The 27,326-nt window shown below is 38.3% G+C and overlaps 1 protein-coding gene across 5 annotated transcripts in view; it reads left to right on the top strand.

Moving 5' to 3' along the window:
• The window catches only part of GTF2IRD1 (GTF2I repeat domain containing 1), a 151,331-nt gene that overhangs the window by 95,174 nt on the left and 28,831 nt on the right, over positions 1–27,326 (top strand). For all 5 annotated transcript variants that reach the window (XM_026708622.2, XM_026708620.2, XM_087926444.1 and 2 more), the window contains exons 12-21: positions 1,022–1,059; positions 2,083–2,163; positions 7,157–7,210; positions 15,058–15,123; positions 16,437–16,620; positions 17,758–17,816; positions 19,565–19,624; positions 21,057–21,140; positions 22,462–22,645; positions 25,593–25,621. In XM_026708622.2, the coding sequence (XP_026564407.2) occupies positions 1,022–1,059; positions 2,083–2,163; positions 7,157–7,210; positions 15,058–15,123; positions 16,437–16,620; positions 17,758–17,816; positions 19,565–19,624; positions 21,057–21,140; positions 22,462–22,645; positions 25,593–25,621 (839 nt within the window). The remainder of the gene's footprint in view (positions 1–1,021; positions 1,060–2,082; positions 2,164–7,156; positions 7,211–15,057; positions 15,124–16,436; positions 16,621–17,757; positions 17,817–19,564; positions 19,625–21,056; positions 21,141–22,461; positions 22,646–25,592; positions 25,622–27,326) is intronic.

Here is a 27,326-nt window from a genome sequence, read left to right as displayed (position 1 = left end):
TTGTTTTCCCAGACAATCATTAGATGACAGCAAATATAACCATCTCCTCTTTGCTGCCGTCTAATGGTCATATTGTCAGCTTAGTTTTGGCAGCCTTGTTCTAGTTAAAATCAAGAAAAGAATTACATTAGATGTTCATCCGTATTACTTAAATTTCAATCTCACTTTTTTCCAGAAAGGTGTTTTGTTGATACAGTGGCCCTGTGATATGATTAAGTTAAGAGAAAGACATAATTCCATAACCACTGAACAGGGATGTTTATATACATTTATTGCCTTGTCAGTTCTATTGATCTCTCATAAAATAAATCAATTTCACATTTCAGCTTGCTAAGCATAAAGACAAGGTGCTATAGTAATATAGCCAAAGATTCATTGAAGTTTAGCACAGGAAGTATTCTTCTGTTTTAGAAGACTATTCTTTTGAGAAGGATGTGAAGGAAGGATTAAAGGGTTGATAGAAATAGGATGATCTTATTTATACAAATGATCCCATCCTTCAGCCTTGAATATCTTATTTGACTGACAGATTCCAGACCCAAATGATACTTAGAAGAATGCAGAATATAAAAAAAATGCAACACATTGAACCGAACCACATCCTCGACTTATGACCAAAATTGACCCCAAAATTTATGTTGCTAAGTGAGATATTAAGTGAGTTTTGTCTCAGTTTACAAGCTTCGTTGCCACAATTGTTTAGTGAACCCCTGTAGTTGTTAAATTAGTAACCCGGTTGTTAAGTGAATCTGGCTTCTCAATTGACTTTGCTTGTCGGAAGGTCGCAAAAGGGGATCACTTTACCGCAGGATGTTGCAACCGTCATAAATATGAACAAGCTGCCAAGCATCACGTAACCATGGGGTTGCTACAACAGTTGTAAATGTGGAAAATGGTCATAGTACGTTACTTTCTCTGTGCCGTTGTAACTTCAAACGGTCACTAAATGAATGGTTGTAAATTGAGGACCATCTGTAATCTGTAATCACAAAACCTGCTTGATCCTGCTTTCATTTGCTAGGTCTGAGAAATGCCTCATCTCTGGAGACTGTGAACCAGGTAAATCACCAGCAATCTCTGCTTTGTTCAAGTAATGGTAAGAACAAGATAGTAGAAACTGTCTGCATTTGAATATAATATTGAATTAATTATGTACAGTTGCTGTAGTTTTCATGATTTAATGTCATGAATGATGTACTGTTATCTATTTATTTATGCGTTCCAATTTATATAGCTGCCGAGCTCACAAATCATATGTCTATAAACGTATGTTCCTTAATATACGTATTAAGTCCATTAAGGTAGTAGATAACCAATAAGATAAAATTAAGATTCTCTTTAAAAATGCCAAATGTTGCTTTGCCTAGAACAAAGATTCTGATCCTCACGACTATTATGGAGAAGAATTCTTCAAAAGTTTGAGCTTAGAGGATCTTCTTGCCCTACCCTTGATATATACCCTTGCCTTTCTTGAACTTGGTATATGGGTTGGGGTTCCAGATTCAATATGTTCAGGAAGAAATAAGTAAGGTTCCTAATAGGAACTACAGGCAGGTTATATAAATTGCCATGATCCTAAACCTATGAAAGGCAGCTTCTGCATTCCTGTTTATATACATCCTTTGTTCAATACCATGAGAATTAGAATCTTACTTACTTTTGTAGGCGTTAACTCAGTTGCAGAGCACATGTACCAGAGTTCCCTTCAGTAGATGCAATGCTATATAAATTTATTTAATAAATAAATATGCTTGGCATCTCCAAAATGGACTTGGAAACGTTCCCGTCTGAGATCTTTAGTCTTTATTATAAACTATTTTAGGTGTTTTAAAAATAAGAAGGTATGCAAAGTTACAAATAAATAAGGGAGACTGAGAGTGAAGAATAAATGGCCCAACTCAGTATTTTTAATTGATGATACTGCTTTAAGTATCACAATAGTAAACAAAGGGAGAAAAAGATGACAAACAATCATTTCTTGTTACAGATTTTATGGTCTTATTTATCTAAGCATCTCTCTTCCCACCCTCTCTCTCTTTCTCCTGTTCCAAATTCTCACTGCTCTTCTACTTTCCTTGATAGGTACCTCAGGGGAACTGGGAGGGATTAAACGCATCAAAATAGAACCAGACGAGGTGGACATAATTCAGATCACTGTTCCAGGTCAGTACATTTCATACAGAGGGTTCCCAAGGCCTTCTCGGCATCTTTTCAGACTTCTCCAACCTGATTTCTGTTCAGTGTTGCTATGCACAAATATCTGGAAGTTGTCAGGCTGAGGCCTCAAAAAATCTAGGCCGGGAGGATTTTTGTGAAATTTTACCATTCTCTCAAAAACAAGATGGCTGAATTTTGGCAAGATTTCAGAAAATTGGTCTCTTTTATTTTGACTGCCTCTTCAAGTCCTGACAGGTGACTTGGTATTGAGGGGCCCTGCTTTGGTATACTGGTCGATGTGTAATTACTGGCCCAGAGCAAACCAGATAAGCTAGTTTGGTCTAAAGTTAATCACTAGGCTAGACATCAGAAGACTGTTCTCTTAGGCATGAGTGACTTTGGATCAATCACCAGGAGATTCTGAGTTCTAGTCCCACTTTAGGCTTGAAACCCAGCTGGGTGACCTTAGGCCAGTCACTCTCTCTCCGCCCAACCCACTTCACAGGGTTGTTGTGTGGAAAATAGAAGGAGGAAGGCGTATTAGATATTGTTGTGGTTCGCCAGCAGCAGGTGTGGACAGCTGAGCTCTTGGAGAGTGAGGACTCAGATGAGGGGCCTGCGTGTGATGCAGGGATGGGGCCGGGACTTTCAGAGAGTGGGGTGCTGCCCTTCGGAGCTTGTGGAGTCTGGCAGCAGTGATGCAGAGGACCCCGAGGAGCCTGTGCCCAGTGTGTGTGCGCGCAGGGCTGCTTGAAGGAAAGAGCAGCTGCAGCAGCACGGGCGACTCGGGAGTAGGGCTGCAAGGTGATAGCCCCTCCCTTAAGGGATAAAAGCTAGCCCTCAGAGGTGGGATTCTTTACAGGAAGCAAAGAAGTTCTTGCACTTCAAGTTCTCATGGAATTTCAATCTATCCTGGTTTGTTTTCTGAGACTTTTGGCTTTGAATATTTCCTTGCACTTAATCTTGTGTCCTTGGCAGCTTTGCACAACCTTGACAGGGCTTGCTCTTATCTGGGACAATTAGTTTTAATAGTGCTTTGCTGTGAATGAACAGAATTTACAGGGACTCATTAAAAAGGTTTTGGTTTTATCTATGTTTTGCGTTTGTTTGATTTGAGGTTTGGGTCAGAACAGATATCTTTGTCCCCTTACATTATTTATAAGAATAATAAAAAGGTGGGTTAAAAAAATCTAAAATAACTAAGCACTTCCATTTAAGCATCTTGTTTGGAATGGAATACCTTTCTTTCTTGGAGGGCTAAGAGGCACCTTCCAAGCAACATGTGAACCTTCTGGAATTCTTCCTTTCCCGGCAATAATCCGAATACCAACGATGCTACACGTTTTAAATGTGAGCTGCTGCCTCAAGTGATTTGGTCCCTTGGGCCAGAGCTGAATCACCCACCTATTTAAAATCTGGCACTTGATTGCCACGTCTCCTCCGTCTCATTAACAGATCATGCCCTCTGGGGTCACCGCCAATTGCTTGCCACTCTTTGCCACAAGTTGCCACTTGTCATCCCGAATAAATGATGTCTCTGAAGAGTTTGCATGATAGGAATTGTGCTCAGAGAAGCAGTGATAATCACCAAGTGTAACGCTTTGGCTTGCTGCTACACGGGAAGACTTCTTGTCATCAGAAGATTCGGCTTGCAGTTGGGTCGTAGCATTTTCAGGGACTCGGATGAAAGAAAGAAAGAAATTCATTTGATCCAAAATGCAAAGCTGGGGGATGAATCAAAATAACATGAAAGAGTATGCTAGTGTTTGAATTCTCACATATCCTTTTGGTGTTGTTTTTTGTTGATCCTTGTAATGTTGCCAGGCGGTTATGAGATTTGGCTTAGGGCCATAATTGCTTTTTCTATTATTTAATTAGTATTGCATCTTTCAGTCTGAAAGGACATTTTCTATATAGCCTATCATAGGAAGAGCGAAAGGCCACCTGCCTCGTGATAAAGGAAGGTTTATGGCAGAGGTCTCCAAACTTGGCAACTTTAAGACTTGTGGACTCCAGCATAGCTGGCTGGAGAATTCTGAGAATTGAAGTCCACAAGTCTTAAAGTTGCCAAGTTTGGGGACCCCTGGTTTATGGTGACTTCAATGCAAGGATGGAGTCAGATGGGAAGAGTCCTTTTTGCCAATGTCTATCAGCATCCTCCTGATTCAAATAGTTCTTTGCCTTTACTCACTCAGTCATCAAAGGACAAAACAGGGGGCCATAAAAGGGCTGTGTTTATTACAAAACATTTACAGGCAGTCCTCGACTTATCACCATAATTGAGCCCGAGATTTCTGTTGCTAGGCTGGTTAAGCCTGGTTAAGTGAGCTTTGCTGACCTGAAGTGATCATTTTCACGGTATTCTAGTAATTAAAGCATTTGATAATTTCCTCTGAGACTTAAATCCCACTGTAAATGAGGAACCAGATTCAAGCCTAGGCTAGGCAGTGAGAAGAGATAACAAGTGAATTACTCTTTCCTGAGATAGCTTTGCAGATATTTTCTACGATAGCTAAGGGTAGGCCTGGAAATAGCACCTTACAAAATTGTATCACTATATTTATATCATTCTATTTAACAATTTCAACCATCCCTGGGGTCAGATAACAAAGCAAAAGCTGTGAGCAAGGCTTAGCAGCCTTGGTTTGATTCTGAATGAGAAGAAGTTAGGAAAGAATTAGTTAGGCAATTCAAAATAGATCCAGCTTTGTATTCTATCCAGAAATTTGCTGAAAAAACAGTATAGACAGACTCCTCCAAATGAAGAAAAGAGAATTTTCTAGGATCTCCTGGCTACAGCTCATAGTGACATTCTAAGCTAGGAATCTGGCCTTATCTTAGTGCTTAATAATTTCTCCTCATCTCTAGTTTCCTTTCCTACTTTCATTGCAGTGTGAGAAGATCACTTTAGGGGAGTCTTTGGTACTTTCTGAGCTTGGTTGTTTTCTTGCAGACATTTCATTACTCAGACTAGGTAACTTCATCAGTGCTGTACAAGGACCCTTCATTTCAACCCTGAGTACAAATATTCTCCTTTATTAAGATCATTTTAGGGCACTGTGCTCACAAAGGGCACCATACTAACAAGAAGATCCACTTGAAGTGAATCTAAAGCAATAAACGAATTGCTCACAGTTTGGGCCAGTGGGAAGGGCAAGTAAAGTTGGTGATTTTATTACTTCTGAAATTCTACATAGTATGGTTAAAGGATAGTGAATGGCTTTGTTATATTCCCTGTTCACTGATACTCATCAAACATATGCCAAAATATTGACAGGGGGTAGCTGTTATGGTCACTATGTATAAAAAAGGCCAATCTAACTATTTGCTTGCCAAATACTAGCCTATCAGATTAAAGTATGCTTTATGACAAGCATTTATATAACAAGTTGTTGGAGTTAACACAAAATATAATCTGGCAAATAACCAGGCAAGTGTCAGAGATGGATACTCAATTTTTGATCATGTTTCTTATTTTGCAACATCTGGCTAAAATATAGTCCTAGTCAGGTTTTGTACTATACCGTGCATACATGAGCATAGTTTTTCATAGCTCCACCAAATGCAGGGCACATAACAATTATGTAGTTCTCAATATACAAATAATAGTGGCAGCAATGCAATTGGTTTCCTTTGTCAGAGGAGCACAGCATATTCCAGGAATGCTAAAATCGTATTTGGCTAAGGCAAGTCTATAACTTTTGATTAAAGTAGGTTTGAGCAACTATGGGAACCAACTGTAAATCACTTTTTTTTTTTTTACCGCTGTTGTAACTCAGAATGGTTGGTAAATGGTTGTAAGTCAAGGCCTACCTGTAAGAGAGTTTGCTAGGGGCAAAATCTGTCCAACCGCGAAACGAACAATTCTTTTCATCTGAAATTGCATTTCAGTTAATATCTCCTTGGGAAACTCCCATTCCTGCATGCTAGATTGTAAATCCCCCCTTAAGCAGCAGGTTCCATTAGTGTAGTTGATTTCTAGGTCTCCCTCAAATGTTAACAATTTGGGATTCTGGGATTTGGCTATAGATAAATTAAAACAAAAGATAGGCTAGAAACATCTGTGAGCTTAGATGAAAAGAACCACCATTTTCCTAGTCAAAGATAAAGCCACTTTCAGTTTTATTTATTTTTTATTTTTTGATTAGGTGAATTTGTGTCCTCCTTTCTTGAGGCAGACATCCTCAAAGCTATTCATATATTGAATTTTGAATGCACCTGATAAAAGCCACACTGCCAAAATTGATGTGAAACTGGGTTGGAGTGTCAAGTTCTCTCTTACTACTTTCTGAATAGATTTGTTTTGTTTTTGGCCTATTTCTTCTCCTGTTTTCCCCTGTTTAAAAAAAAACCTGTATAAAATCTAATATGAAAATGTCCTTGGATGCCAGGAAAACATACGTTTTAGTACCACACAAGAGAAAGCACAAATGGATGCTGCCACTGAAAAGGCTCTTTCCCTTAAATGTCATTTATCTTGTTGCAGAAATATGACCACAGTGATCCAATGCTCTCCAGAATGGTGCACTTAGATGTTTAGGCCCAGAATAATGTTACAGTAGGGAGTCTTTGAAGAGCCTTGTGTAAGACTTGGGAATTAGCACATCCTATTAGTGCTATGTATAAAGTGTTATATATTGCAATACCTGTAGCTATAATTTAAAAAAAAATAATTAGAAGGAAAAATAATCTGATATATTGGGAATTACCCTATTCACTCTGGGAAGAAGAATGTTCTTAGTAAGGCAGAAACTTTCTGGAAAAAACATGTTTTGAGGCATTGGTCTCACTGATTTGGGGCAATTAAAGCCCCCCAAGCCGAGGCTGCCTGCTTCTTTCAAAGTCATCAGCCTATGTGAATGTAGCAGGAGAAAGCAAAGAGCCTTATTGATAACCATCTAAAGTTCCACACTATAATGTAACAGTACTCTCTCAAAAAACACCTACTCCCAATTATGGGTCTGTGTTCTGCTCAATATCAGCCTTCTCTGATTTTCAGATAAAGGGCCCAGCATTGATTTGCAGCAGGACGAGAAGCAAATGGAAGGAAAAGGTGAGTTTTGTCTGGTTTTTTTAAATACCAAAATAACCTGCACTTTCAGTGGATTTCTTTTGTGTCTCCAGCATTTAGTATGAAAGGAGGAATGGGTTTGTCTTTTTTAAAAAAATCCTGCTTTCTTTATACAGCTGGAGAACGGCAAGTCACTTTATTAATGAGATGGGCAGCATATACATTTAATAAATAAGTCTTCTGAGCTATATATTTCCCTTAATTACCTGTGAATGGGCGGGGGATGTATTTTAAAGGAGATTATTCTGAAGACACAAAATTCAACGTGAGGTATAAATAACTGCAAAGGGCTCTGCTGTTTTCTTTTATTGTGATTTTTTTTTAAGGAGGAGTTGGTGATCTAAACCAGAATCAAGTGCTGGTTTTGCTTGGTGAAGGGAGCTTCTGCAACTTTGTTTGCAATTTATATAGTCCATTTGATTTCAGTGTTCTCCATTCAATAATATTCATATGCAGGGGCATTTTTTTATGTTGAAGAAAGACGTTTTTTATGATAACACTGAATTTACTGTAAATATTGCATTGGGCTCTATTTTGTAAACTGAGGCCATTTTTCTCATTATTCCAGAAGTTACAGGTAATCCTCAACTAACGACCACAATCGAGCTTAAAATTTCTGTTGCTAAGTGAGACAATTATTAAGTGAGTTTTGCCCCATTTTTATGGCCTCTCTTGTCACAGTTAAGTGAATCATCATAGTTGTTAAGTTAGTAACAAGATTGTTAAGTAAATCTGACTTCCCCACTGACTTTACTTGTCAGAAGGTCGCAGCTGACTCCTGGGATGCTGCAGCTGTCATAAGTACATGTGAGTTGCTAAGTGTTCACATTTCGATCATGCGACCATGGGGATGTAGCAATGGTTGTAAGTGTGAAAAATGATCATGTCACTTTTTTCAGTGCCGTTGTAACTTCGAACAGTCACTAAATGAACTGTTGCAAGTCGAGGACTATTTTACTTCCATCTTTAACATTCTAGGCTCCTTTAATTACTATGACATCTCTTTTTAACTCCTCATTGTTAGGAATATGAGTCACCTAACAGCTATTTGGGTTAGAAATATATAAACCAGGATAAACATTTTAAAACTGTAACTTTAAGAAAATGCAAAACTGTAATTAGGTGTGGTTTCTCAAACGGCCATAAGATGGAGCCAGAAACCTGGTTTGTTTGGTCTGAGTCTCAGAAGAGAGTGTGAGTGTATCTCTATTTCCTTCTGTTGAAAGTATTGCCGTTGCTCCATTTCTTCTAATTGACTGATGTTACTGGATTTAATTAAGTCTGATACTGAACGGTTTTTACACTGGAATTTGATATTTGGATTATCCCTGGCTGAAAACTGACTGATTTTACCTGTGAATGACTTTTGGATTGCTTATTTTGGACTTTGCTTAAACCTTTCTGGAAGTAAAAACCTACATTTACTGTACAGTGTATCTGTGTGCTCTGTGTGTATTATTCAAACACTCCTCTCAAATATGTCTCCCTGTATGCGCTCATTCTCCTAACAGGGAATTACCTCAACACTGGTTATGGGCCCAGACCATACTAGGCTCAGATAACTGAGAGTGAATACACAGTACTGTATACAGACAGCTGTTTACTGTTTAATTGTGGTTTACTATCCTGGTAAAGATGGCACAAGTCACTTTAACATATCTATCACTGATAACCCAGTTGGATGGACAAACTATGTTTCCTGGTCTATGAAGTGCAGTCTACTTCTGCGTAAATAAGGTTTATGGAATGTAGTTCAAGACCCACCGGATATAAATGCTTGGGATCCAGCTAATGAGGATGATGCCAAGAAGCTTGCTGACTTTAACCAGAACAATGAACAAGCTCTTTGTATAATTGGACTAACACTGAGTGACCAGCAGCTAGTTCATATTCATGGAGAAGAGTCTGCTGCTAAGTGCTGGGAGAATTTGAAGAGGATTTATGTTTGTGACAGTGTAGGTGCACACATACATCTTACACGTAAACTGTTTAGAGCACATCTTCTGGAAGGTGGAGATATGTTAGCTTATTTAAACTTCATGAAAAGAACTTTTCAAGAGCTACATGAAAAAGAACTGATATTTTCAGAGCTGCATCAAGTTTACATCATTCTTTCCTCATTGGATGAAAGTTATGATGACTATGTATCTTCACTGGAAGTACTGCCCAGAAATAAACTGACATTGACTGACATAACTGGAAGATTGTTAGAAGAAGGAAGACAACGGCTGGATAGGGACTAACTGAGGAAGGAACAACCACAAGAAGAGGATTTATCTTCAACTGCCTATAATGTTAGGAAATGTTTTTCTTGTGGGGCTAGAGGACATATAGCTAAATTCTGTAAGAAGGGAAAACAACAGAATACTGGCAAATGCCAGAAGGCCAAAAAGAATGTTAGTTTAGCTATGTCTAGCAATTCAACTGTAAACCATGATTTGTGGGTTGTTGATATTGGAGCATCACAATGCATTACTAAGGATAGAAACAGGTTTGTAAAGATGTCCACGAGTACACAACATGTATCATTGGCAAATGGAAGGAAGATTAAAGCATCAGGTGAAGGTACTGCATATTGTTCTTGTATAAACGAACATTTAACTATGTTATATATACCTAAACTGAAATTTAATTTGTTATCAGTAAGTGCTTTAGTTAATCTTGGTTATGTAATAACCTTTAGGGGAGATAACTGTATAATAGAGAAAGAGGATAAAAGTGTTACTGCTACTTTAAAAAATGATTTATATGTGATACATGATGACCAGTTGAAGATGGCTAACTCAGTTTATAACAATGTTAAGCCACATGATGAATGTATACATTTACTACATAGACGTCTAGGGCACATTAATTTCAAAATGCTCAAACAAACTGTTGAATTGTCAGAGGGAGTAAAATTGAAACCCTGTAGCAAGTATTTACACTGTAATGCTTGTAGTCAAGAAAAGAGTAAGGTTACTCCAGCAAACAGACTAAATGGGTTTAAGACCAAAGAACCTTTAGAGGTTGTTTTTGCTGACATAATTGGTCCTAAGAAACCAAGTTTAGGAGGTGCCTGTTATATTTTGAGTATTATGGACCATTACTCACGATATGGTTTCTGCTATCTTATGAAAAACAAAACAGAAACATTCCAATATTTCTTTAACTGGCTAAGGTTTGCTGAGAGAAAAATGAAAAGTAAAGTAATTACTTTAGTCACTGATAATGGGACTGAGTTTGTTAACAAAATATTCCAAACTATGCTAAAATTGGCTGGTGTTGAGTATAAACGTTCTGCACCTTACAGACCACAACATAACTCATTTATAGAACGAAGAGGGCAAACATTACAAGCCATGGCTCACACTATGTTATCTGATTCAGGTTTACCTGAAACACTGTGGAGTGAAGCCATAATGTGTAGTTACCATGTTTTAAACAATGTAGTAAATACAACAACTGGAGAATTGCCATTCACTCGTTGGCATGGCAGAAAGCCAAATTTAAGTTACCTACACACATTTGGAGCTGCAGCATGGGTGCATATTCCCTCACAAGTAAGACTGAAAGGGCAACATAGAGCTAAGAAGTTATTTTTTGTGGGTTATGAGGCCAACCGTAGATCATTTATATTCTGGGATCGAGGCACAGCTCATGTTTATTGTAGTGCTAATGCAAAAAATTTTGAGCACGTTGGATGGGATAAACTGGAACAGGAATCCAGCAATGATATTATTATTGACACCCAAATAGTCCCTAAATATGATATCAGTAAACAACAAATAGCCATTAAAGGGGAAGCACAGGAGGAAGTAGGAGAACAGGCACAGGAAGAAATAGAAGAACAGGATCAGGTGGCACAGGAAAGTCCACCAGTAAGCCCTGTATTATCAAGACGTTCAACCCGTGTAACATGACCACCTGATAGATATCAGGCTAGTGTTGTATGCCATGTGAATATAGTTCCAAGTAATTATAGTAAACTGAAAATGTATCCTGCTAAGGATCAGGCTGCTTGGCAGAAAGCAATGGATAAGGAACTGGAATCATTAAAAAGACTGGAGGTATACGAAAATGTTAAGTTACCACCAGGTAAATATGCCATAGGATTTAAATGGATGTATAAGCTAAAGATAGGTGTAGATGGGACTGTTACCCATAAAGCCAGGTTAGTAGCACAAGGGTTCAATCAGACAGCAAATGACTATGATGAGGTGTTTGCACCTAGTCTGAAGGCTACTACATTAAGGGCAGCATTAGTGTGGGCAGCTAAAGAGAAATACATTGTAAATCATTTGGATGTAGAGACAGCATATCTGCATGCACCATTGCAACACACTATATATTTAAAGAAACCTTTAGGTCTCGAAAATGATAATACTGATAATAATGATTGCTGGAAATTGAAAAAGAGTCTTTATGGTTTGAACCAAGCAGGCTATGAGTGGAACCAATGTATAGTTAAAGAATTAACTAAGATAGGCTTTGTAGCTGGCATGGCTGATCCATGTTTGTTTAAAAGAGAAAGTGATGATATAGTGTCATTATTGTTATTATTTACTGATGACATAGCATTAATCACAAAAACTGAACAAGAAGCTACTGAGATAATTTCACTATTGGAAAAGAAATTTAAGATAAAACAGGAGAAATCAAACAATATCTTGGTTTAAAGATAGATAGAACTAGGGGAGGATACAAGATCTCACAGGCAAATAAAATTAACCAATTACTAAAAAGTTTTAAAATGGAACTTTGTAAACCGGCTAAAACACCAATGAGCCAGGAGTTTAGCCATAGTGATGTTCAAAGTCCTGTTTTTGATAAGAACATTTATCAGTTCTTGATAGGTAGTTTATCTTATCTCAGTAATTGGTCAAGGCCAGATATTGCATACAGTGTTAATCAATTAGCGAGATTTTACACTGAGCCAACTGAAAGGCACTGGCAAGCTGCTAAATGTGTGTTAAGATATCTGAAACAAACAATGCATTATGCATTGTATCTGGAGCCAAAAGATCAACTGAATTTGACTGCATATGCTGATGCAAGTTTTGCTACAGACATAAATACACAAAAATCTACATCAGGTACTGCTGTATTATTGGGAAAAGCATTGATTGGATGGAGATCTATTAGACAGAAACATGTAAGTTTGTCAACAATGGAGGCTGAATTCTCATGTTTGTCTTTATTATATACAGATTTAGTTTTGTATAAACAATTATTGATTGATATGGGAATTGATGTAAAAGATCCTATTGTTGTTTACGAAAATAACCAATCAGCAATACAGATGGCTTCAAATATTGCTGTTAAAACAAGAACGAAACACACAGATTTAAGATATTTAAATGTGAGACAATGTGTGCAAAATAAGAAGATTAAGTTAGAATACTGTATGTCAGAAAACAATATAGCAGATCATTTTACAAAGGCTCAAGGCTCTATAAAGCATAAGGCAAGCTGTGAAGATTATGGACTTAGAATGTAAGGTTGTATATATTATCTTACCCAAAAGGGGAGAATGTTAGGAATATGAGTCAATCTAACAGCTATTTAATTTATATAGTCCATTTGATTTCAGTGTTCTCCATTCAATAATATTCACATGCAGGGACATTTTTTTATGTTGAAGAAAGACGTTATTTATGATAACATTGAATTTACTGTAAATATTGCATTGGGCTCTATTTTGTAAACAGGCCATTTTTCTCATTATTCCAGAAGTTACAGGTAATCCTCGACTAACGACCACAATCGAGCTTAAAATTTCTGTTGCTAAGTGAGACAATTATTAAGTGAGTTTTGCCCCATTTTTATGGCCTCTCTTGTCACAGTTAAGTGAATCATCATAGTTGTTAAGTTAGTAACAAGATTGTTAAGTAAATCTGACTTCCCCACTGACTTTACTTGTCAGAAGGTCGCAGCTGACTCCTGGGATGCTGCAGCTGTCATAAGTACATGTGAGTTGCTAAGTGTTCACATTTCGATCATGCGACCATGGGGATGTAGCAATGGTTGTAAGTGTGAAAAATGATCATGTCACTTTTTTCAGTGCCGTTGTAACTTCGAACAGTCATTAAATGAACTGTTGCAAGTCGAGGACTATTTTACTTCCATCTTTAACATTCTAGGCTCCTTTAATTACTATGACATCTCTTTTTAACTCCTCATTGTTAGGAATATGAGTCACCTAACAGCTATTTGGGTTAGAAATATATAAACCAGAATAAACATTTTAAAACTGTAACTTTAAGAAAATGCAAAACTGTAATTAGGTGTGGTTTCTCAAACGGCCATAAGATGGAGCCAGAAACCTGGTTTGTTTGGTCTGAGTCTCAGAAGAGAGTGTGAGTGTATCTCTATTTCCTTCTGTTGAAAGTATTGCCGTTGCTCCATTTCTTCTAATTGACTGATGTTACTGGATTTAATTAAGTCTGATACTGAACGGTTTTTACACTGGAATTTGATATTTGGATTATCCCTGGCTGAAAACTGACTGATTTTACCTGTGAATGACTTTTGGATTGCTTATTTTGGACTTTGCTTAAACCTTTCTGGAAGTAAAAACCTACATTTACTGTACAGTGTATCTGTGTGCTCTGTGTGTATTATTCAAACACTCCTCTCAAATATGTCTCCCTGTATGCGCTCATTCTCCTAACAGGGAATTACCTCAACACTCATAACAATTCCCTTTCTATCCCCTTTGAATTGTGAAGTTGGATAACCATAATCTTATTTGGCTTGCCTTAGAAACAAATTGATATCGTTCTATCATATCGAGGTGCATAGCCAAGCATGATTTTGACATTCTTTTATTAATAATGATAGCTACTCCATGTCTTCAATGGTTTTCTTGCCCGCAGAAGAAGATCCTATGTTCCTATGATAAGATGTGATACATTCTAGCCCATTTCAGTTTGCTGATTCCTGGAATGTCTATATTCAGCCTCGACATTTCTACTTCAAGTTTATTTTGGTTTATGGCTCCTGACATTCCACACACCAGTGGTGTATATTTATCTTTCCAGAATTAACTTCGGTTATGCCCGTGATCACATCAGCTAGCCACCTTGTGAGAGTACCATGAGGGTGGAGGTTGCCCTCTATTGTTTCACAGTAATTTGTTGAATACCTTCTACCCTGATGGGTAGATTCTAGGATTACATTGACCATATCCTGATTTTTAATGTCCATTTGGGGGTTTTCTACCAGAATAATGGAGTGGGTTGCCATTTCATTCTCCGGTGGGTCCTATTTCATCTGATTTCCTGTCTATGAGCCGCCAGTAATGGATGACTCTTCGGGGAATTTACACTACAGTACTCTCAATACTGCAGCTCATAGAGTCATTTGAATACAAAAAACCCTTGATTACTATGAACTAATAATCCATGAAGGGGCCCTTTTGGGAGGGGTGGTGTCTGAAATACTTTTTCTTTCTGGGAAATAGAGCATTTAATGGTATGCTAATATAGAATTGAACAACTGAGCACTTTGCCTCAGCGTTCTGAAAAGTGCAAAATCAGCAAATAATTAATTCCAGTCAATATATTGGTCCAACTGATGCCTGCCTATTTGTTAATTTCATGTAGGAATGCAGAAAGGCACATTTTAAAGCAGCCCTCTGTCTCCTTTCTCTCTTTTCCAGACCTTTTAAAATTTCTTGGTTTGACTGTTGGGGATTTTCTGCTGCTTTGATCTTCTGTTTTCTTCCAGTGTTACTAAACATGCATTATTTATGAGCTGCCCTATATATGGTGGCGTATATACGTTCATCCTCTGTAGGAGTGTTTCTTTTCTTGCAGTCGCTGCATTTTGTTATTTTTGTCTTCCAGATGGTGTCAGTGACGTTTTAAGTCACTTGAGGAAACAAGTAGAAATTTTATTTAACGCAAGATATGGTGAGATATTTCACTCTTTTTCTTTTCAAGATAAGAGTCCCACCCCCCCGCCCCCCAATGCTAAGTTCAATTACCTGTCATTTTGAAATTCTTGTTGCTGCCTTTATTGCTAGAAAGTTTTTCCTTTACTAGATAGCAAAGGATAGTTAATTGATTATCTCATCCTGCATTGCATGAGGGGATTGGACTCAATAGAGTTAATGGCTCCCTCCCAATCCGAGGACACATTAAAAAGACTACGGAATTCTTTTTTTAGAATCATCATCTTAGAAGTCTTTTAGGCCAGCATTTAAGTTGTATGGCCTTCAACTCCCAGAATTTCCCAGCCTAGCCTAATCTATACCTCTTAAACTTGCCAATGTTGAGAAACATTGAATCTAGGCCAACCTCTTGCCCTTTGCAGGAATTTTCACACCATCCAGTGGTGAGATTCAAAAATTTTTTACTACTGGTTCTGTGGGCGGGGCTTGGTGGGCGGGGCAGGGGAAGGATATTGTAAAATCTCCAGTCAGAGATGGAATTTGCCGGTTCTTCTAACTTTGAAAATTTTCCCTACCAATTCTCCAGAACTGGTCAGAACCTGCTGATACCATCCCAGACAAAAGGCTGCTCAGTCTTTTTGTGAGGACCCACAACTCCTGGGTGTAGTCTTTTCCATTGCTTAATAGCTCTCCTACTCAGGAAATTCCTCCTTAATTCTCTTGTAAAGTTTTCGCCCATAGGTTGTTTTCTTACCCTCAGTTGCTAGGGAGAACAAAAATCTACTTCCTTTTCCTTATGACAGTTTTCATGTATATTCCTCTCCACAAACATTTCACCAAGATACAAAAAGCATAGGGGTTAGGCACAAAATCTGAACACCCCCCCCCCTTCGTGTGCTCCGATTTTAATGGCCCTCTGGATAGATCATTGCAAGCAGGGTCTATGAAATTGTCTCAAGGAAACTGGAATCGGCAACCACCAGTTCCTAGAAGAGCTATGAAATTCACTTCCTTTCATAGTCTGTATCTGCAGACGGAGCTGATGTTGCTAAATTATATTGCCAGTATCCCTAGTCACCACAGCGAGCATGGCTAGCAGAGTGGGATGCCCCAAACCGAGAGACAGCCATGTTTGCTCAGTTAGGAGGTCAGATTTTGAGTGGATGATGGGAGTGGAGGATGTAGTTCCTCATCATCAATTGAGCAAGTTCTTTCCTGATAGGGAAAAGCAGTTCAGTCCAAAGCAGATTCCTTCCCCAGTTCCAGCATGACTTTTCTTTAATGGCGACCATGGCAATGTTCCTTTCTGAAGTGACATGCTTGCCTCCGCAGCGAAAGCCATAGGAATTTCTGAGCCTGTCAAAGTCCCGTATTCCAAATTCTTGATGTACCCAGAGGACCTTTTTGTGGTGGGCTTGCCCGATGGCATCCTACTCAGACGGCCCAACTGTTTTGGGATTGCAAAGCTAAAGAAGATTCTTCAGGCAAGCAGCAGAATTCGGTTTGTTATCAAGAGGTAAGGTGAATGTTGTCAGAATTGGTTTTTTTTCTCTTTGTCTTATGTAACTCCCTTTTGTTTGTTTGTTTGTAGAATGACAGCATATCATGGTCGCCATGCATCTACTACCCCACAGACATACTTGCTGGAAGTTAATAATTCACTGTGATCTTTTAAAAATCTAATAGCTTTGACTTTATTTGAGAGACAGAATAAAATAGACTCTACAATGGCAAGAACTTATTGATATAGATATTTGCAAATTATTTGCTGCTTACTGTCCATTATTACTGTAGTTTTATTGTTTATTTACAATTTTCAAGCAGAATTTCCTGTTTTAGGTGTGGAAATAACTAAAAACCAGAAAGTTTTGCATTTTGATTTAGTATAAGGCAATATATATTTTAGACTTTGGGCAGGAAGGTATTTCTGCCAGCTCCCAAATCCTAAAACTTCAAATCTATACCGTAGCTTCTGAAAGTCTATTATGTTTGCCAGAGTTCATAATAGCATGAATATGCCTGCTGTGCACTGCCTGAAAAATCTGCAACAGGAAAAAAATCTAGCAGTTGTTTCTAAGTCTGAGCCTTGAGATTATTCAGTGTTTTTCTCCCTAAGTAAAATCTTAATCTTTTAATCTTTCCTGTTTCTGATTGCAGAATTTTGTCTCCATGAGATCTTTTAGATATACCCGATAGAGTGTACTTTTAAAATTTCTTCCAAATATTAATTTTCGATGAGACAAAAGGCAAAAAAGCGATGAAATTTATGAAAATAATCCCATTCAGCCTGTTTAATTGGTTGCATTTAATTTGGATTAGATTTAAAGATGAATTAAATTTAGCTACTTGTGTATTATTTAATGACCTTTTGGGTTACAATCTATACAGTTCTTGGTCTAAAAAAAAAGGAAGACTCCATTCTGCTAGAGACAGTGACATGCCAATAGAAGCAATCATCTGATGGAATAAGGCTTTTAATAGGAAGGCAAAATAGCAAAGTTTTTTTTCCCAGAAGGTCCAGCTTCTATTCCTTAAATGCCCAGGTAGAACTGAGAAATATTCTTTGTCTGTAAACCCAGAAAGCTGCTGCTGCTACTAGCCAGTGCAAAAACCACTGACCTTAATACAGTATTTCTCTGATAATGTCTTTCAGGCCAGAACTTCTTACAGAAGGAATGAAAGAAATGACCTCAGATAGCTCAGGAGCAATAGGTAAGGGTGCATGGATTCCTAGTGGTTGATTATTGTCTTTGAAGAAATCAAGAGAATCTTGTCAACTGAAAAAAGGGCAAATTTACTATGGCTTACGTTTTTTGCTCATTAGAATCCTTTTCCTCATAAGCATGAAATATTAGCCTAGATTGGCATTGGAACCCATGTGGATATATATATATATATATATATATATATATATATATATATATATATATATATATATATATATATATGCGTGATATATAATACATGGCATGTATATTAGCACCATGGAGTGTGCTCTGCATGGACCAAAGTATCTTTTCATCTTTGAATCCAAATTACTAAAGAGGTAACAAAAGAAAACAAGAGCAAGAAATGCTGACTATTATCACTACCTTAAAGCTTTGATATGTAAAAGAATTACAGCCACCGACAAGGCTGTGTTGATTTTTTTTTAAACCAAATCCAAAGCAAAAAAGAAATAAATGTGTTTAATCCAGACATTGAAGAACATTTAATATTTATTTTTAATTGATTTATTTGTATCCCACCATTATTATTTTTACAAATAACTCAAGGTAGTAAACATAGCCAACAAACCTTTCTCCTATTTCCCCCACAACAACAACCTGTGAGGTGGGTTGGGCTAAGAAAGAGTGACTTGAGGGAGGGTCACCCAGCTGACTTTCATGGCTAAGGCCACACTTGTCTCATGCTTTCTAGCTGGTGTCTTCATCACTAGGCCAACCTAGCTCTCTAACACCATTTTCTGCTTTAAAAATATATAATCTTGGAGAAGACTATAAAATATATAATATTTTATAAAATATATAAAAATATATATCTCGGAGAAGCATTCAATGGGCAGCCTTTGTAGCCTTGTATATCACATGGGTAGCTAAGTAGATGTGTAGATAGAATAAAAGGTTATCATAAAACTTCTCAAGAGTGCCTCAAATTGCCGATGGAGAAAATCTGCAGTCGCTGAGAGTCAATAATGATTTGATGGCACATAATCAGTCCTCAAATTGCCAAGTGTCAATGGTGAGATTCAACTGGTTCGTACCACTTTGTCTGAATTGGTTGATAAATTACTGGCTAGCCTCTCCCCGCCCCGCCCTTTCCAGGACTCCCCTCATGCCCCGTTTTGGCTCCCAGGTAAGTGCAGGGAGGCCCAGTAGGCCCAAAACAAGGTGTGGGAGGTGTGGCATGACCCCTCCCCGTGGCCCATTTTGGCTTCCAAGAGGCTGTAGGGAGGCCTACTAGGCCCAAAATGAGGTGGTGGCCCATTTTTCCTCCCAGGGGGGTACAGGAGACTGAGTGTTGCCTGTCACACCAATGGTCATACCCACCCAGCCAGTGATTAGGGCAGAGAACCAGTTGTTAAATTATTTGAATCCCACCACTGCCAAATGTTGCAAGAATCTGGCAACCTCACCCCTCACCCTGGTGTAAATTCAAGTGAAAAGATTATAATCTCAGGTGAGCCCCCTAAAACCTCATGAAATTTTTGACATTCTCTGTGGATCCAGACAAAATGACCCTGTTCTTATCTAAAATTTTAAGCCAGCATTGAAATCTGGCGATCTTGTAAAGTTTTCAACCCTTTCTAGGGTTTGAAAACATAATCAGTGTTGGACACAGTCTGGAGGTATCATGGGTACCCTACTGCATGCAAGTGCCATATGGATAATACCTAAACTTCAAGATGGAAAATAAAAGAAATGAAAACAAATCTAAACAGCTTTTCTTTGTGTTGGCAGCCAATGATAGAGTCTCCATTGAGCCCATTGAGGAACCTATAAAAAGACCAGGATTTCAAGGTGAGAATGGGGATGAGGTAGGATTTGTGGCTGTCATTTTGACTTTTTTGACACCCTCTCCCCTTGGGGACATCATGATTTCAATTAATCATGTAACTTGCAGGATAGCTTTCTGCATGTCAGCGCTGTTGTCTCTTTAAGGCATTCCCACTGGATTGCCAATCAGGATTTGCCATTCTTCCAAAAAGTTTGTAGAAATGTGCAGCTGTTGCCTTGTTGCTGAAGATGATGTGCTTTGTTTACAAAATTTAGCATGAGACAGATTGTATTATATTTCCTTTATGTTTCAAATAAAGGTCCCTTGACTGAATACGACTCCATTCAAAGAAAAGAATAAACCAATCTGCAAATGGAAAACTTAGTTGTCTGAGGAAGGACAGTATTTCTCTAGTCTAGCTGTACTTTTCACATGCTAATCTATACTTGGGGATGTAATTATTTTGCATGAGGGGATTTTTTTTTGTCTGAGCTCCCATCTGTTATGGACTGCGATATTTAAATATATAGTTGCCATCTCAGGGAGAACTAGACCTATTTTCATATTTATTACATTAACATCTTTACCTAATTGCCAAAAGTCTTCCCTGTTGATTTTAATGATATGGCTTTCTATGCCACTCAAGTGGCAAAACTCTTGGGCACATTGCAAATATAATCTCAGAACAACAAAAAGTCAGCAGGAAACTATCAAAAACGTTTAAAGTTGAAAAAAGTGTTTGCTGAAAGAGAAAGGTCTTGGCATGGCACTTTTTAACCTCAAAAATAAGAAGGAAAAAAAGGAGGAAAAAATTATTCCCTGCTCACATCTCCAATGGAGCAAACCATAGTTTCCTGTCCCTTTGTAAGCATTCAAATGGTGGGTTTTAATTAATCCCAATTCTACTTGGCAGGGAAGGCCTAGTTTGCTTGGTTTAAACTTTAGTTTATCTGGTGCTCAGGGATTTCATTTTTTTCTAATAAATGAAAATAAACATGTATGAATAACTATTTTAAAACTTTTAATTACTTTGCAGTACAGTTGTCTATGGAGATTCCAATCATCCAGGTCATGGTTATCTCAAATATGTTTTCCCAAAATGCAACTGTATTTTCCTGTGTTTTTCTTTGAAAAGTCTCACTTCTCATCCAAGAATCATCTTCACTTCTAACAATTGAAGTCCAATTATGCGGATTTTACGTTTAAAAGATTTTTCTGTGGCTACATTAAAGCTGAAATAGGCATTTTTTGTATTCCCCTCCCCAACGTTATTTTTATTTTTAAAAGATTACAAAGTTAAAATCACCCAACACAGAAAATCTGATGTCCAGCCTTTCAAGCATAGTCTTTGAAGAGTCCAGTACATTCTAATTTGTATTTAGATCTTCCTTATGCTTGACAAAACCTGTCATTTAGTAGGACAGATTCTATTATGGTTTCCATCTTTCTTTACAGAAAATTATGATACTCGGCTGTCAAGGATAGACATTGCAAATACACTCAGGGAACAGGTTCAAGATCTGTTCAACAAGAAGTATGGTAAGTGTTTTTCCATAAAGACACTGGCAGGGAGAAAGAGGAGTCATTAATCTGAGAAAATGACTGGCTGTTAGCAGTCATAGAATGATAGCATCTTAGAATTGCAGACTTGGAAGAGACACCAAGGATCATCCACTCCAAGCCTTTATAAGGAAAAACTAATTATACCACCCAGGAGATGTGGCTACCCAGACTTCTCTTAAAAGATCCATACCTATGGAGATTAGGTAGAGATGGTGTTTTACTGGTCTTGCTTAATGTTCAGATGCCTGCAAAATAGATTGGATTAAAATATAGACATTTTAAAAAGAAACTGTACATGCCTTAAGAGAATTGAGTCAATTTGAATTGAGTCATTCTTAAGCGTGTCTCTGTTCTTCTGGCCAATTTTTAGAACAATTCAGTGCATTTCCTGCTCATGTCCGTAGCCATAAAATCATCCAACTTTAGATTCTCTGGGAAAATGGCCATTGACCAAGCCTTAATTAGTTCTTCCAACATGGGTGTGATAAATGAGAGCCAAGCTTTCTGCGGTCTCCAACAGACATTTCCTGCTTTGAGCAAATCATGGTTGGCAGTTTGGGTTAACTATGGTTTGCCTGCAAAATGAGGAATTGTAATTTGAAAGGATATATAATCCACCCTGTTAAGGCCCCCAAAGGAGGATATGGTTTATTTCAGGGGTAAGGGACTAAGTCCAGCTCTACAGAAAAGTTCAAAAAATGAAAATAGGAGACACAGATCCTTTTCACTGGTACAGCTGGAGTTCAGATAATATGCCTATGCATATGCACCTTGACAGAGCCTATTGCTAGGGAGTTTGGTATTAGGCCTAGTTGGTAGGAGAACCTTGCAGGACAGGGCAGAGTGTTATCTATGTTGTGTGTGTGTGTGTGTGTGACAGTGGTCCTTAGTTTGCAAACTTACAGACAAGCATCTGCATGAACTTTTGATTGATTTTTTTCTTAATGCATACATAAAAGCATACGGTCTTTGGGGGAGTGGTCCTTGCCATCATCGTTTCTCTTCAGTAAACAAACTGTAAACACACTCCTGTATTTCGGCATTTTCCTTTAACAAGCACTTTTTATAGGAACCGCATGATGACATGAAGAAAAATAGATATTTCAATAGCTAAATTCTTCTGGTTTTCCATTTGACATGAGAGATTTGAAAGTCAGATACACTTGCACTCACCTTTGGACCAAATGAGTATCTCTTGCCTTTTCCAAGCCGGCTTAGTGTTCTTCAAAGCTGAACAAGAACAAAATAAGGGGTTGGCAAAAGATTTAACGCCTTCCTCATGCTATCTTCCTTTCAGGTGAGGCTTTGGGTATCAAATACCCAGTCCAAGTGCCATACAAGCGTATCAAAAGCAATCCAGGTTCAGTGATCATAGAAGGGTTGCCACCAGGAATCCCATTCCGGAAACCTTGCACATTCGGCTCTCAGAATCTGGAGAGGATATTAGCCGTGGCAGACAAGATCAAATTCACAGTTACAAGGTAAGTCTCTTTAGGAATACGCCTCAGGTTGCAGCAGTGGCGTGTTAGTCTGTTTTATCACCTTTGTTTTATAGCAAAAGAACTTTTCTCAAAGTGGAGGCCTGTCAAATTTTATATTTGAATAGACGGCTAGTTTTCCCCATTCCTCCAGATAATTTTTTTTTTAAAAAATATTGTAATATAATCATTGAGAATACAGTAAGTATGGCATATAGATATTGGAATAAAAAATGATTTTCTAGTCTCATTTTCTCTTGAGAGCTGTCTTAAAGTCAAGATAGCCTTTCTTTTGGAATAATGTACCTTTTGGATAAATATGGACTGGCCCAATAGACTATGGATACATAATTTTCCTGAATTTACATCATTTGCATAATTGCAGGCAGTATGCAGTGATGTATTATTTACCTAAGTACGCTATTAGACACATTACATAAATGATGAGAATAATTTGCATTGTTTGCTTGCTGACATCTACCATGATTGATGTACTGTCTCATTTAACATTTGAGAAAAATGGACATCCCCTCCACTCAGTCTATTACGTGGAAGCTTTGCTTCTGGTGGTTAAAAATGTAAACTAAAAATAGTTAAACACTGAAATCAGTTGATAAAATCAGTTAATAAAACCTTAAAATGACCACCTAAAAATACCAGAAAGCTGAATTTATTTATGAGTGGTTTGAATAAAAACATGGGAACCAATGAGGCCTGGGAATAACACAACAATATTCAAAAAGATAGCCCAATACCATCCGATGTCTTTTTTTGATGAGAGAATCCCAGAAATTTAAGGATCTCCACTAAGTCGTCTTATTTTTGGTCTGCCAGCTCACTAGATTAGCATGAAATGGCATTCAGTGCGGGTAAAATATGTTATAAACCCGTTGCATGATCTCAGCAGCCATCTGGTGGTTGCATTTGTACAATTCACTTAATCTACAGTAGTTACTAAACTTACTCTTTTGAGATCACAAAGTAGAATGACCTATAAGCAAGCAGGATAGGTTTATGCTATCTATACAACTTGCTGAGACTTGCAAGTACAAATCTAGATGCTAACAAAACTGCACATTGTGAAGTCCACCTGCTTGATTTGTAATTGGCCTGGTTAAATGTGATATGTAAAACCAAAACAGCTGAGAAATGCATCAGTGTAGTATTGCAGAAGTCAGACTGATTAGTTAAACTTAGCTCTGTTTTTTGATCCTCTGTGACTTTCTGGTCTCTTGGTTCATAGGCATTAGATGTCTTAATTGGATCTTCTTCCTACAAAATTCTCAATGATTTGCATAAGTTTCCAATTTTCAGCTGTATATTCAAACATTTTCTAGAGCCTTAATATGGTTTCCTTACTTTTGGCTTGGCTTCCAACTTTTGAGGTTTAAAAATCTTAACTTGTGACTTGGCATTATGTGTCAATCTGGACATGGTGCATTACTTAAAAACCATATATTAAAATGGCTTAGGGTGAGATGTTAGCTGATTTGTACAATCCCATGCTTAGATGGCGTATACACCGTTTCTTTCCTATTTTTGCTTGTTATCCTAGATCTGTGATGGCGAACCTACGGCACGCATGCCACAAGTGGCATGCAGAGCCATTTGTGCAGGCACATGAGCCCCAGGCAAACTTACTTGACTACACATGCACGCAACTCCTGGCTGATTTTCAGGCCTTTTTCGGCCTGCCAGAGGCTTGAGGGAAGCCTCTGCAGGCTTTGCAGGAAAAAAAATAGGCCCAAAACGGCCCCATTTTTCCTCCTGCAAAGCCTGCAGAGACTTCCCTAAAGTCTCTGGCAAGCTGAAAAAGGCCTCAAACGGGCCTAAAATCATCTGGAAGATGTAGTGCAGGTAAAGGGGTGGGGGGAAATAGCGCACACATGCTCAGGGATATGGGGGAGCTCTGCACATTGCCTTCTAGGTGCTGGCACTCAAGCGTGCACGCACAAGTTTTGGCACAGGAGCCCAAAAAAGTTAGCCACCACTGTCCTAGATCTTGTTTTACTGAAAATATTGATGTTTGATTTTTAAACATGCTATTAAATATGTTATACCCTGTGATATGAAATGATGGGTTCCTGCTTGGTAATATGCATGAAAGAAAATTAGATTTAGCATAGAGGAGGGAATTATATCCAAAATGGACACTTCAAGGAAAAACAACGGCAAAACAAAACTGAGACAACTTGTTTTCAGTGGTAGCAAAATAGCTCTAAAAAAAATCTTTCTGAAAGGAAAGCGTTATCTTAGCAGAATAACAGAGTTGCAGGGGATCTTGGAGGTCTTCTAGCCCAACCCCCTGCTCAAGCAGGAGAACCTATACCAATTGAGACAAATGATTGTCCAATGTCTTTTTGAAAATCTCCAGTGATGGAGTAGCCACAACTTCTGAAGGCAAGCCATTTTACATGCAACATTCACTTACCTAACTTGATAAATCAGTCCAGGAGATGAAGTGTATGTATATAGGCTTAATAAGGAAAGGTGAGTTATGTCAACGCTATCATGATGTACAGAATAATGCAAAATCATTGGCATTGTTTGCATGATGATATCAGTATGTCATCGTGGCTTCTAATAGATGCTATAATAGGGTACTCCTGTTTTATTGAGGGATACAGTATACATAACCTTATTGCAGGGGCGTCAAACTCGCATCATCACGGCGGTGTCACATGACATTTCGGGACTTTTTTCCTCTTTGCTAACCTGGGCGGGGGCAGGGCCAGCACGTGATTCATCCGGACCACGGGCTGCGAGTTTGAGGTGCCTACTCTGCCTGCATTTCTGCTACAACCAGATTCTCTATTTTGTGTGTCAATCTTTTTGGGGTGGATGGTGGTGCTGTCCACAATTTTTTTGAGACCCGAAATTTGCCACAAAGGCTAATTTAAAGCCTACTTCTGTTTCATAATCAACACTATGTTTTTTTTTCCTTTTTCAGGCCTTTCCAAGGACTCATCCCTAAACCTGGTAAGTGCTTTAATGTCCTAACAATGAAATGCTAGGTGTGTTTTGCCATCCTTTGGTAATTTAACAGGGCACGATGTATGGAGGAAATGTGGTTTTACTGCAGGAGGTGTCTTTGTATCCTAGGCTACTTATCACTATATTGCATATCATTAGTCCCTCATGATAAAAGAGTTACCAGAATTTATTCATGGTAGGTTTGATTAAGACAGCCGTGCCTCCCTAGATTGATTGGGCTATCATATAGCAGGACAAGATTGCCAGTCTGTGGAACCTTGCTCTAGAATCAGAGAGCAAGGGATAGAAATGAATGTAACTGCGACTCTATTTCTTGTTTAAACACAACACTCAATTGTGTAATTACTATACATTTCCATTGAGGCTCTGTAGCTCCATGGATGTTGTTCGTTTTAAGGCTGCCTGCTGAATGACCTGATGTGCATAGGGTGATCAGACATGCTGATGTTACTCCCTCCAAACCAGGGTATAGCATGATAACCTTAACTTTAATACAGATAGTCCTCGACATACAACAGTTCATTTAGTCACTGAAGCTACAAGAGCACTGAAAAAAAAGTGACTTACGACTGCTTTTCACACTTGCGACCATTGCAACATCCCCATGGTCACGTGATCAAAATTCAGATGATTGGCAGCTGCCTCTTATTTATGACAGCTGCAGTGCCCTGGGGTCATGTGATCCCCTTTTGCAACCTCCTGACAGGCAAAAGTCAAGGAGGAAGCCAGATTCACTTAACAGACGTGTTAGTAATGTAACAACTGTAGTGACTCCCTTAACAGAAGTGGTAAGGAAGGTCATAAATGGGGCAAAACTCACTTAATAAATGTCCCACTTAGCAACAGAAAATTTTGGTTTCAATTGTGGTCGTTCTTTGTAATAAAGCAGCTTGTTGGGATTGTTAAAGAATACTGTAAAACAGAGATTGGGAATTATGGCCCTTTTATGACTTGTGGGCTTCAACTCCCAGAATTCCTGAGCCATCCATCAGAATTCTGGGAATTGAAGCCCACAAGTCATAAAAGGGCCATAGTTCCCCATCTCTGCTGCAAAGTAAAGCTCTTTAAGTAAGGAAACTCTTCGTCTTGTTAACAGAGTTTTGCAGGAAGTTCAGGCAGGGTCCTTCCTCTTCCATTTGTAAGCTCTGTCTGGTTACTGCTACTGCAGAAAAGGATATGAAGAATTTTAAAAGGGAATAGTGCCATAGTGGTCTGGAATACATCATATGATGATGTGAAACAATAATGGGGTTAGTTATTTTGGGAGCTAGCATAATGCGAACTGAGACATTGGCTCTGTGATGTGCAAATCAGACCTTTGGTTTATGCAAAAAGCATAAAAAATCCTCAAGTTACATATACACCTACAGCATGCATTGCACACACCCATTAATATCATGTCATTGTTCACGATGAAGCAAGCCTAAAGAGCTTTTAGAATAATAGATTTACATGAGAAAGTCATACCTCTACTTCCCTTCCCCTCTCCCTCCCCCTCCCCCTCCTTTCCTTTCCTTTCCTTTCCTTTCCTTTCCTTTCCTTTCCTTTCCTTTCCTTTCCTTTCCTTTCCTTTCCTTTCCTTTCCTTTCCTTTCCTTTCCTTTCCTTTCCTTCCCTTCCCTTCCCTTCCCTTCCCTTTCCTTCCCTTCCCTTCCCTTCCCTTATTCCCTCACCCTGTCCCTTCCAGCTCT

This window comes from Pseudonaja textilis, chromosome 1 (genome assembly GCF_049901715.1).
Source record: "Pseudonaja textilis isolate UNSWEBS1 chromosome 1, rPseTex1.2, whole genome shotgun sequence".
NCBI classification, from domain to species: domain Eukaryota; kingdom Metazoa; phylum Chordata; class Lepidosauria; order Squamata; family Elapidae; genus Pseudonaja; species Pseudonaja textilis.
Note: the sequence above shows the minus strand (reverse complement) of the source record. Positions and strands in the feature narration are given on the sequence as shown.